At 45.4% G+C, this 12,597-nt stretch overlaps 1 protein-coding gene across 2 annotated transcripts in view; it reads right to left on the minus strand.

Moving 5' to 3' along the window:
- shroom3 (shroom family member 3) overlaps positions 1-12,597 on the minus strand; it is a 105,799-nt gene that overhangs the window by 32,790 nt on the left and 60,412 nt on the right. Inside the window, exons 1-2 of one of the 2 annotated variants that reach the window (XM_063210687.1) lie at positions 12,367-12,597; positions 4,058-4,192 (exon numbers count right to left, since the gene is read on the minus strand). The exon at positions 12,367-12,597 is cut by the window's right edge and continues 205 nt beyond it. In XM_063210687.1, coding sequence (XP_063066757.1) covers positions 4,058-4,192; positions 12,367-12,539 — 308 coding nt within the window. In that variant the 5' untranslated portion in view covers positions 12,540-12,597. The remainder of the gene's footprint in view (positions 1-4,057; positions 4,193-12,366) is intronic. The other variant, XM_063210685.1, reaches the window with a different exon arrangement.

The following is a 12,597-nucleotide window of genomic DNA, read 5'->3' on the forward strand; positions in this document are numbered from 1 at the left end:
ATACTCTCACAAATACTCTGTGTCACACACGCGCACGCACGCACGCACACACACACACACACACACACACACACACACACACACACACACACACACACACACACACACACACACACACACACACACGTGCAAACATGCACGCACGCCACTGCATGTTTGTCTCCAGTCGGCTGACGTTGGCACTGTCCTGTCCTGCCCTGCACTTTAACGAGCGCACGTGTGCCCAGATAGGACGTTTCCATGGCAATGCGAGGGGTGGTGCGGTGGCACGGCATGGAATGTGCCTTCATCGTAGACACACTGCGTCAATGCCCCGAGTCCCCCCTCCTAACAGCATACCAACCCCCTCCTCGCACCCCGACCCCACCCCCCCCCTTAAATGCCCACTCGCCCCCGCCCACCTCCCTCACCTCCCTCACTTCGGATGCCTCTAAGCAGCCGTCATTGCCTCCAGTATTTGGATGTCTGTGAGTGCGTTTCAATATGCGACCTTGCCTCCTCCACTTGCGCTTGTCTCCTCGTCCCGCCTCCTGGCCCCTCCTCCGTGGAGAAAACGATAAAGTTTCCCAGCTGTCAGCCTAGCCACAACAACTTTTGAGGGACAGTTTTTCATTCACCATCCCAATTGTAAAGGAGAAAAAGACTCTACAATTGAGCTTTTGCAAGATATTGAAATATAATGCTGTTGTCAGTGATGCCATCATGACGAGAAGCAAGTGGAGGAGGCAAGTGGAGGAGGCAAGGTCGCATATTGCAATGCACTCCTTGTCTAAGCACCACTGATTATTCTGCAGATAAAAACAGGCACATGAAAAACTCCTTTAGTGTTACGTTTACAGTTTTTAGTGCCATGTACACGTACCATGTGCAGTACATCAAAGTACATAACTTTATGGTTACAGCCATAAGGTGCTTATGAGAAACTAACAGCATTTTTCCCACACCATTTTTTGCAACATTGCATTACATTTAGAAGGTGTTTTCATCCAAAGCTACTTACATTTAGGTATTTAGGTATAGGGCATTGGTTACAGTCCCTGCTGGAGCACTGTGGGGTAAGGTGTCTTGCTGTGGTGCACTTCAACCATGGATGAGAGTGTAAGACATTACTCTCTAGGGTCTACTGGTATGGGATTAAGACTCACAACCTTCTGATCTCAACATTGGGGCCCATCATGGCAGTCCCATGCCTACAGCACATGGCTGGAGAGGACACAAAAAATGAGTCATCCTAACTGTCTTTGCTTTGAAGATGATAGGACTTGGCGAAAGGCCTGAAGTGTCTACACCAGGGCTATTCAAATGTCGGCCCTGGAGCCAGATGCGGCCCTTGGACAGCAAGGTTCTGCCCCCCCCCACAAGCTCCTTCAAATACAGAATCATTTTTTTGGAATTTAGACTTAAAAGTATGGGCTCCGTTATCATGCTGAAACGGGACACGGGACGTTAAAATGCGGGAAATTACATCTAAGAAATGCAAAATTTTCTGGGGGAAGACCCCCAGACCCTCCACTTCAATGAAGTCTTCCGTATTTTTTTTCATTGACAGTCTGCAACCATAATACATATGTATATTTCGGCCCCTTTACTGGGAGGAATTTGAAAAAAATAACCCTCGTTGAAATATAATTGAGTACTCCTGGTCTACACGATCATTTCACAAACTCAATTAATGTAATCTGAAGGTGACAAAAATGATTTCAATTTTACATCTGCGTTTGTGATGTGCGAGACAGTTCTTGCTTGATTGAACGCATTCACTTAATTGTGCAACGGTTATTGTGCTGTCAAACTAAAGCAGCCACCTGGTTTTTACTGTACCATGGTGGTTTTATGTTACACTACGATGACAGTAGACAGCTACCTTTGACCATGAGGTCATGCAACACAGTACATGCACACGATAAGCAATCATGTGAAACCAAGTGACCCATCCCAGCTTTTATCAGGCTCATGAGAACAATGCCCATGCTCCACTGGGATGGTAGAGTATCATCCAATTAACTATTAACCATCTCTGCAGCCAAGGCAAACAAAATGCATTCCAGAATACGGGCGTAAAGGGAATTTGACTATTGGATGTCATCATTTGAGGCTATCAATCTCTCTCTCTCTCTCTCTCTCTCTCTCTCTCTCTCTCTCTCTCTCTCTCATCACTCGTGGGGCATAATACGAAGAGGACATATCTCAAAAGAGAATCCACCCCTTTGTGGCTCTCCTTCTTTGGCTACTATTGATAAAAGGAATACTAGACTCTGAAGTGCTGAGCATTCTTAACAGACGATAGATAGCTAAAATTATGTCTTGGAAAACCACATCAATCAAACGCAATCTTTGATTCTTCTTCTTTTGTTTATTTGGGTTTTGGTCTGGCTCTTTTTAGGCTGAGGTGATTGATCAGACATCTTAGAGAAACAGCACTAGAGTTGTCAATATCTTGGTTGTGAAAACTAGACAAACTGTATGTATGTAGGTATGCAGTATTGCATAACTCAATTCATTCAATTGATGTCGTGCTGACAAGAAAAGGAGTAGACTTGCAGGCTTGCCATCATCTACAAACAACCCTACACAGTTAAAATGCAGTGTCAATTCTGCACCTAGAGGATCCATTTCACATCTTCTAGAGTGTATTTGGACTGACAATACTTTCTGAGTGTCGAAATCAGACTGCATTTTTATTGTGTAGAATCAGATCAACGCCTAAGCCTGTATTAAAAAAGTGTTCACTTGCCATCTTCCCAAAACAGCCTTAGAATAACCTAGGCTAGAATAGCCTGGAGTAGTGCCCTTCTCTTTCTATTATTAATAATGTCCATTAATCTGCCCATTAATTGTGTTATTAACAGCGCTGAGTCTCTTTAATTATGCTATCTGTAATGCCATATGCCCCATTAATAGTTTGATCAGAGGGGCAATACCCCTTGAATTCTGTGAATACTTGTACTGGTGCTCTATTCATTTAATGATGTTCTTAGCAGTGGCATATCCCTTTAATTAGCTGATTGTTAGAAATAGTACGGTATACTCCTTTAATGATGTAACTAGTGCCATATCCCTCTCATTATGTGACCAGTTAGTGCTGAATCTCCACCTCGATTATGTAATTAGTAATTAGACACTCTGGGGGTGTCAGTGTGCTTTCATGGCATGGCGCCGCACGCCTTTAATTCCGCATTACTCATTTAATGGCTCAAGTTACATGGTGTCGTCCCGTCGTCAGTTCAAATGAATTGTGAAGGCACACAGTAGTCATGCTCTATTCTCTCAATCCAGTATCCCTTTAATTATCTCCAGAGTCGCCGTATCCCTTTAATTCTGCGAGTGGTAGTGCTACACCAGAGGTGTTTGAGAACCCGCTGCCTGCCGCTGTGTTGTCACAGCCACTCGTGTTGGCTCCTTCTGTGTTCTGCGGCGTGACGTGCACAAGGCCAGGGGGGTTTGATAACAGCCCTGCTGCACTACCCTACAAGCCCAGGCTGTTCTCTCTCTCTCTCTCTCTCTCTCTCTCTCTCTCTCTCTCTCTCTCTCTCTCTCTCTCTCTCTCTCTCTCTCTCTCTCTCTCTCTCTCTCTCTCTCTCTCTCTCTCTCTCTCTCTCTCTCTCTCTCTTTTCTCATAATCAAACACTCTTTTGTGGATACTCTTTTGGGGATGTGAGATAGATAGATAGATAGATAGATAGATAGATAGATAGATAGATAGATAGATAGATAGATAGATAGATAGATAGATAGATAGATAGATAGATAGATAGATAGATAGTGGGGTAGAAATAAAGGCAAAGAGAGAGCCCCATTCTTCTACCGACACCCGTGGCCCAGATTCCACTGACCTAGAGAGAGAGAGACAGAGAGAGAGAGAGAGAGAGAGAGAGAGAGAGAGAGAGAGAGAGAGAGAGGGAGAGAGAGAGAGAGGGATAGAGAGAGAGAGGGAGATGTAACTAACCTGGAGTGGTAGTTGTGGTGCCAGAGAGAGAGGGAGAGAGAGAGAGAGAGAGAGAGAGAGAGAGAGAGAGAGAGAGAGAGAGAGAGAGAGAGAGAGGGAGATATAACTAACCTGGAGTGGTAGTTATGGTGCCAGGGAGCTCCCATGCTGCCCTGGGGGGATATCTGCATCATGCTGTGCTCCGGCAGCCCGTCGCCCAGCTTGGTGGAGTGCCACGAGTGGGGACGTGACGCCGACTCACTTCGTCTGGAAGGGAGACACACACACACACACACACACACAGTGTCAGTAAAGCCAGAGGTGGGCATCACCTGAAGCTATAACGACAAGGGCAGTGGGAGTATTACACACACACACACACACACACACACACACACACACACACACACACACACACACACACACACACACACACACACACACACACACACACACACACACACACACACACACACACACACACACACACAGACACATGCACGCGCACGCAAAGAGTGCTAGAGAAACTCAAAAAGGGGCGGCCGAGTCACAATTTGTCGAGCTGTAGGCCTACCAGAAAACCGGTAGTGGAAAAGAGGCATGAGAGAGAAGCCTAGACAAAGACAGACAGGAGTAGCCTAGCGAAGCCAGACCCGTACAGCAAAAAGCTGTACCCCGGGAGCAAATTCAATTTGCGGTCGCTAGGGGCGTCTAGATTTCTAGGCTAAGACAGGAGGGGAGAGGTGGGGAAAGACAGAAAGACAGAGACAGAGACAGAAAGAGAGCTGACAGACAGTCACAGTCAGAGGCTGAGCGAAGTGAGAGGGAGGTAAAGGGAGTAGTGTTGCCAAATTGGGCTGTTTCCCGCCCAATTGGGTTGCTTAGGATGGCCTTGTGCAGGTAAAAATGGCATTTAGCAGAAAAACCCGCCCAATTTTTGCCATAGAAATCAAAAGAATTGGGGGGGATTTTGAGCTTCTAGGCGGGTTTTGAGCATTTTTTGGGCTGGAAATCATCAGCCTCATCTGGCAACCCTGAAAGGGAGACAGCGGTTTGACTGGACTCCTGGTGTCCTCCTATGCACAGTATGCAGTATCCCTTGGGAAACGCAAAGCGCACAGCACTGATGTGTAATCTCGTCCTCCATCTCATAAACATCATCAAAAACAAACGCTTCCTGCTTCTGTCCATCTCCAGTCCCATCATCAAAGACACTGATAACAACACAGCCTCTCCACTGCTGATAACAACACAGCCTCTCCACTGCTGCCACCAAAGGGACACACTAATATTTACCAGGAAGATTGGAAGCCTAAACATCTCCGGCAGCACTGCACAGAGTTATTATTACTGTTATATATACTGTAGGCTCATGCATGCAGTCTCTCTCTCTCTCTCTCTCTCTCTCTCTCTCTCTCTCTCTCTCTCTCTCTCTCTCTCTCTCTCTCTCTCTCTCTCTCTCTCTCTCTCACATACACACACATACACACATGCACGAACAAACGTGCACACACACAGATACACATTATGCTAAACTGTGCTTCAAGGAATGTCCCTTGAGCCAAAGAGATGGAGCAACAAGAAAAAAACACATCTACAAAAATGGGACAGAGGGAGAGATAGAGAGAGAGAGAGAGAGAGAGAGAGAGAGAGAGAGAGAGAGAGAGAGAGAGAGAGAGAGAGAGAGAGAGAGAGAGAGAGAGAAAGAAAGGAAGCATCTCCTGAGACTCAACAGGGCCATCTGCGTCTGCTGCATCAGAATCTGTTATGTGCCTGCTCCAACAAGAGTATCAAGTTCCCAGTTTTGTTTTGCGGTACATAATTGACAACCTTGCACCGACTAGTCAACGAGGTCACATGTTCTGCCGTTACATAACATTATATTACTGTAACAACCTTATAAATAGTGAGTTTAACCCTGTGAGACCTGACCCCTATTAACCCATTGGTGCCTAAAGCACCTGCGATAAACGCCTGCTGAATGCCTATGCCCTTGCTGGAAAAGTTGCCCTCAGCCTATAAAAATCTCTGATGCACATAAAGAGCCTAAATGCAGTGTATATGTGTCTCCAGATACCAAAGGTTAAACAACATACACGAGTCATCAGGCTAAAAGAAGTTAAATATGTTTGCTTGCTGTGGACAGAACGCTAACCAAAGAAGACTGAGGCCCATTCTGACGCACTGACGCAAGTAAAGTACATATTTAAGCTGACACGTGTCAAAGGGTCTGTGGGACTGACTGGGCCACAAATGTTTTGGGCCTAGCCCATTGTGAGCTCACGAAACTGACCGGAAATACACAAGGCTCTGGCAAGATTCGTGCTAATGTTCAGTATGCTTACGTAGACCAAAACATCTGTCTGTTTGTCACTCACACTAGCCAAATATATCCGTATATTCATCATCTTGAGCACTACCACAGACGTCCCCAACCAACAGAAGCTCAGTCCAGCAAGGTAAACAACACGGCATTCAGAGAGACGTTATCATCACATCTACATGAAATACTACACAGAGCTGTCACTCTCGCCGCTCCCGACTCAAGACGCCTGCCACCTTGTCACTGGCTATCTGTCACTTGCTTGCTTTAATTTGCTCCTCATAGGAGTTTGCGATTTCGTCTGTCTGTCCGTCTGTCGGTCAACTCACTTAACTAACAGACAGATCACTTAGGTAAATAACAGACAAACAGAAAGACCTTGGACCCATGCAAGAAAGTCCTTGGACTCATGCAAAGTGTTCAGGTCAACCAGTGGGGAAGTGCTTGGGCACTCCCTTCCTCCCTCTCCTCTGTCCATCTCTCTCTCCCTCTATCCAGTATCTCTCTCTCCCTCTATACAAGTACTTTTTCACGACCTCACTTACTCTTCTTTGCCTGTCGCACTATGCAACTCTTTCTAACTTCTCTTCTATCAATCCCTTTCTCGATCATTTTATTCCTTCCCCTCACTCAGTTATGTCACCCCCCCCCCCCCCCATCACGCGCGTCTCGATATCCTCCAATACCCCGGCTGTCAGGCTAGCACATTTTGTTCCTGCACGTTCATCGAGGGTCTCGCAGCCAGCTCGCAAATCAGCAAAAGTAAATGACCAGCATCCGCCGCATGCACAAACAAGCAAACGCCACTACAGCAACAAGGTCAGACCAGCACAGCTCAGCTCAGCTCTTGAGTTTCACATTTCAGTTAAAATGAGGGTAAAGGACACGCTTGTTGTCAGAACATTCAGTCAAAAAAAATTCAAATCATTTTTTGGGAGCAAGTCTAGATATTCAGGCCGTATATTATGTTATAAGATGTGCGTCACTGTGCATTTTCGTTTAACATCAAAATTCAATATTCATTCCCCCTTTTTCAATGTGATGGGAATGGACAGTGAGATAACAAAACCACCAAATTGTCTAACCAAATCTCTAACAACCACTGGAAATCGAACGGGGTATAGGCCTACCACAACATTCCAGAATACAAAGTACTAGTAGCCATGACTGGAAGCCTGGAACACTAGTACAACATTCATTCATGGCGTGTGTTTTGTATGAATGTGGTTATGCTTCAGTGGTCATGTTCGGTACATTTCCTTGTGAATGTGGTTATGCCTCAGTGGTGGTGTTCTTGAAGGCCTACATGCATTCATCAGGCCTGCTCTGCACTGCTCTGCTGTGGCCTGCTGTGGTCTGCTGTGGCCTGCTGTGGTCTGCCTGGCTCAGTTTTTCTGACCATAAGGAAGCACATGGCGTTTCACTCTACTGCCCTGTAAAAAAATGTTAAATTTCCCCCCAAAACACTTCAGTTTGCCACCATGGAGGACATCCTTTAAGTTCTCTGAGAAATCTAAAAGTTCTCTGAGGAATCGATGTGACAAAAATGGTTCTGGAAAGAGCCTCAAGCTTTTCTGGAAAGTTCTTCAGGAACTCAAGAACCCAGATAACCCAAAGGAATCCAGGAACCCAAAGGGTTCTTTCACAAACCTCCCACTGCCACTGTGGAAGGACCCCTAAAGGTTCTCCAAGGAACACTGGGGTTCCTCCCAGAACTTTTAGGTCCCCCCATGAGCCAACTGAAGGTTCTTTGAAGGACCTTTAAAATCTTTAACAGTGTGATTACTTGAAATGAGGACCAGATGCATCACATCATCACACTAGGCTAGCACCCACTCACTTTTCCTCTCTACTGCCTCCTCTCTCTCTCTCTCTCTCGCTCTCTCTCTCTCTCCCTCTCTATCCCTCTATCCCTCTCTCCCTCCACACCAAACAGCTTCCGTAACACTTCACTCCCTCATTCTCCACTTGTCCTGCAGCCTTTTCTTTTCCTCCCCCACTCCGCCACACATACAGACAGAAAGAATCCTCCCTCTTTCAGCATGAAGGCTAGGGGCCTGATACAGGCCATCAACACCCTGACTTCTCCTCCAACATGATTTCGCAATCTTCTCCAGCGGGGTACTGTAGGAGGTGGGAGTTGCTCTCCAGCAGGGTAGGAGGCGGGAGTGGGGGGAGAGGAGATGGGAAAGGCTGACAGACTACCCCCCCCCCCCACACACACACACCCTCCTCAAAAAATTATCACCAACCCACACATACACACCCAGGCAGACACACAGCTCTCGGCAGGGGGAAACGCAGAGGACTGGATTCCTCAAGCACTGACACAAACACACACAAAAAAACTGGCAGCTAACACTTCGACTCATAAACAGGCCATTCATTGCACTTTACATGTTTCAATACATATCAGATTCATGAGCAACAAACAGCAGAGGAATAATGTTTCCCAAGAGTTCCCAAGAAAAATCTTGGAATGTCTGCTGTGTGTGTCTGAGAAAGAATTTCAGAAATCACAAAAAAATAGTTTTTTTTTGTAGATCCATTTTGGTCTTTTTCCTAGTTGCTCTTGGAGAGAGCCTCTCCATCCTTGTCTCCCCTCCCCAGCTCCAGCGGTTGCAAGCCAGTCTAATTCAGGGGTGGGAAACTTTTTCATTCGAACGGTCACTTTAAATTTTCCACATAGTCCACCTACGGCCGTACTATGAACACAAACCAGGATTTCCCCCTGCACATTAGGCCCATATTGAACAACACTTAGTCACTTGGTCCCCTGAAAATATAAATTGATTTCATTGCAAATGTAATGTCTAAGATTGCTTCACAAAACATGTCATATTTCATGTGAAACGGCATAACATTAAACTTATACTGGGGGGCGGATAAGACGGCCTCACACGCCATAAACGGTCCCCGAGCCATACGGAAGGTTTCCCACCCGTGGTCTAATTCTTCCTATCTGCCTCTTGCCTCTGTTGTCCTGTGGTTCCCCACTGTCAACCAGCGCAGAGCAACTTTTTGGGGGAGATTTCGCCCATTCCACATCCCAACCAAAGATGAGAGAATTTGAATAATGTTTTTTGCAAGCTATTGAATAAAAACGTTGATTATTGATGATGCCAAGCCTTGTGTCATCACCAGGGTTGGGGAGTAACGGATTACATGTAACGGCGTTACGGTAAAAGAATACAAAATCAATGTAATTGTAATCCGTTACATTACAAGCAAAAAAACATGTATTCAGATTACAGTTACATTCAGTGGGAATGGGGATTACTTAACAGGATTACAATTCTTGCGAAATTGCGTCTTTGGTCCCTTTTATTTATTTAATTATTATATTAACTGATTTATTTATTCATTCATTGTTATGCCGCGGCTTGTATGTTGTGATTTTTGTTTTTTCGCCGGAATCATCACCTGTTACGTAATGACGACAGTGACAGTAGCATTCCTGACCGACCTACGTTCTCTCAGCCTTGCTTCCCTTCCCTGCTGGTGGGAGTGTTCAATAGTTCGTTGTCGTTGCATCAATCACTCAGTCAAAGAAGTACAGAGCAGTCGTGAGCTGTGTGTACTTTAATTGACAAACTAAGCCTAAGTAAGCTTTCCTCAATTTATTTTAAGTCATTGTAAGTGTTTGGGGGAAAAAGCATGATTCACTTAAGTCATTATAAGTATTTTGGGGGGAAAAGTAATCCAAAAGTAATCCTTTACATTACTTAAATATTGAAGTAATGGGATTACATTACTGAATACATTTTTGAAAGAGTAATTTGTAACTTTACCGGATTACATTTAAAAAGTAACTTCCCCAACCCTGGTCATCACGTGTCTCTAGGTTGTATTTGCAGTCAGTAAACTCCTGCAAGAGGGAACCTCAACCCCCTGACCAATCTCAACCCTCTGTGCTTGTGTCGCGTTTCGCTGATGCCCCGCCTTCGCAGAGAAAACAATGCGTTTCCCCGCTGTGAGTCTCGCCTCAACAACTTTTGGGGGACTCTTCCCCATTCAACATCCTGCCTGCAAATGAGAAGATGACCTTTGAATTGCGTTTCTGCAAGGTATTGAATTAAACTTCAGTCGTCAATGACGTCTAATGACATCATCATGAGCCACAAGCAGTGTTGCCAGATTGGGCTGGTTCCCGCCCAATTGGGCTGCTTAGGATGGCCGTGTGCGGGTAAAAATGGCATTTATCAGAAAAACCCGCCCACTTTTTGCCATAGAAATCAATAGAATTGGGCGGGATTTTGTACTTCTAGGCGGGTTTTGAAAATTTTTTGTGCTGGAAATCATCAGCCTCATCTGGCAACCCTGGCCACAAGCACAAGGGAGGATGGGAGTTGGGATAATGGACTGTACCCACTGTGGCGGCTCAGAGGGCCCAGAGGAAGAAGACCAAGCCATCTCTAGCACTTCCTTTAACCCCTTAAGACACGGCATTATAAATGAGCTGTTACCAGAATGGCAATGACCAAGTTGTAATGTATTACCAAAGGCCGTCATAGTAGTGTCATACTATAGTAGTTAACTTTCAATGTCTATTACAGCGTGCCACAGGAGGTATGGCATGCATTAAGGGGCTAAGCAACCAAAAGACACAAAAATCACACACAGAAATGGACATCTCAGGGTTCTAAAAAAAACCTAATGCCGTGTACAGACCAGGAGCGAACGGAGCGAACGGAGCGAACCAAGCGACGGAAGTCATTATTTTTCTATGGAGGGCACGCGACCTGTGCTACCAAAGCGAATTCGCCAGGAGCGAAGCTTCTTGAGCGACCAGAGCGAATTTTGACGATTAAACTCAATCTAATCGTAGGCAAATTCGCTCTGACGCTGTTCGGCGAAAAACCAACGGAACGCTCATATCTCCGAATGTCCCAGGCTGTCAAGCCAGAGCCGTTGTGTGATTAGCTGAATCAAACATGTCAATGCTGCGTCTGGAGCGAATACAGCGAATTCAAGGCGAAACTTCTTCTGCTACCCACGCTACCAGGCAGCGTAGTTCGCTCTTGGTCTGGACACAGCATTAAAGATGTTTGTTCGAGCTAATTGATTGATTGTGCCAACTGATCCTGAGATACAGATACCGGTATACCTAATATTACACCGTTTAACTCCACAACCATATTTACCTGTTGAACACAACGCTGTAATCAACACGTCTTTTTTTCCATTCTGACCAATCCAAAAAAACTACATCAAGCAACTCCGCGACCAATCACAATCAGAGCAGATCGCATTCATCATCATTTGATTGCCATGGTCAGTACTGTATGCTCTAACTTTCTGTATAATTTTGACTAGAGATGTCCGATATTGGCTTTTTTGCCGATATCCGATATGTCGATATTGTCCAACTCTCAATTTTCGATTCCGATATCGGCCGATACCGATGCCGATATATGTGGGTTATTTTTCCTCATAACAAATTTGAGGTAACATTACAAATCTGCTGTTGTGGAACAAAATATGCTTAATTTTATTGTAATGCCCCACTAGATGTATTCTCGAATGCAACAAAGCTTTCCAAATATGAACATAAATAAAAATGAAAAATAAATAATAATTTAAGAGAAAAGTGCACAGTAATTCAAGAATTATTATATCGGTTTTGATAGGTCAAAAATCTGATACCGATATTGATCGATATTACATTTTTTGCTATTATCGGGCCGATAATATCTCTGGGCCGATATTATCGGACATCTCTAATTTTGACCTATTCGATACTAAATCATTCAACTCTGTTACCACAAGCTTGACGTCAGGCCTGCTGCACCCTACAGTACCTGGAGACGAGGCCAGTGGCTAGTCTGTTGTCTGTCATAGTCAGTAGGTACTGTATACAGTAATTTACCAACATTACATTGTGTAGCCTCTTACTGCAGATGGGGTCGCCAACGGGCCTATTCAGTATTTGCTGAAAATACTCAACTACAGTACATCATAACAACATTGCTAGGATCTTAGGCCTCAAGTAACAGATTAAGACGTAGCCATTACAATTTTGGAGACAGTAAGGTTATAACATAGGCTCTGCACTAAGGGGCTAACTAACTCCCATCACAGCTTGATGGTAGGCAATTCCAGTCAGTCGGCAGCCTACCTGGAGGTGAGCCTGAGCACCTTGGAGATGAGGCCGGTGGCCAGGCTGTTGACGCTGGCCTCGGAGGGCGACTTGCACAGCGCCCCGTCCGACCTCCCGAGACCCAGGTCTCTCTCCGGCCTCTTGGACTTCCTACGGAACTTACGGCGGTAGAAGGAGCCCAGCAGCTCCATGGTGGCACACACTCACTCACACGATCACACACACACACACGCAACACACGCGGAACGC

The sequence above is a fragment of the Engraulis encrasicolus genome, chromosome 11 (genome assembly GCF_034702125.1).
Source record: "Engraulis encrasicolus isolate BLACKSEA-1 chromosome 11, IST_EnEncr_1.0, whole genome shotgun sequence".
In the NCBI taxonomy this organism is placed as follows: domain Eukaryota; kingdom Metazoa; phylum Chordata; class Actinopteri; order Clupeiformes; family Engraulidae; genus Engraulis; species Engraulis encrasicolus.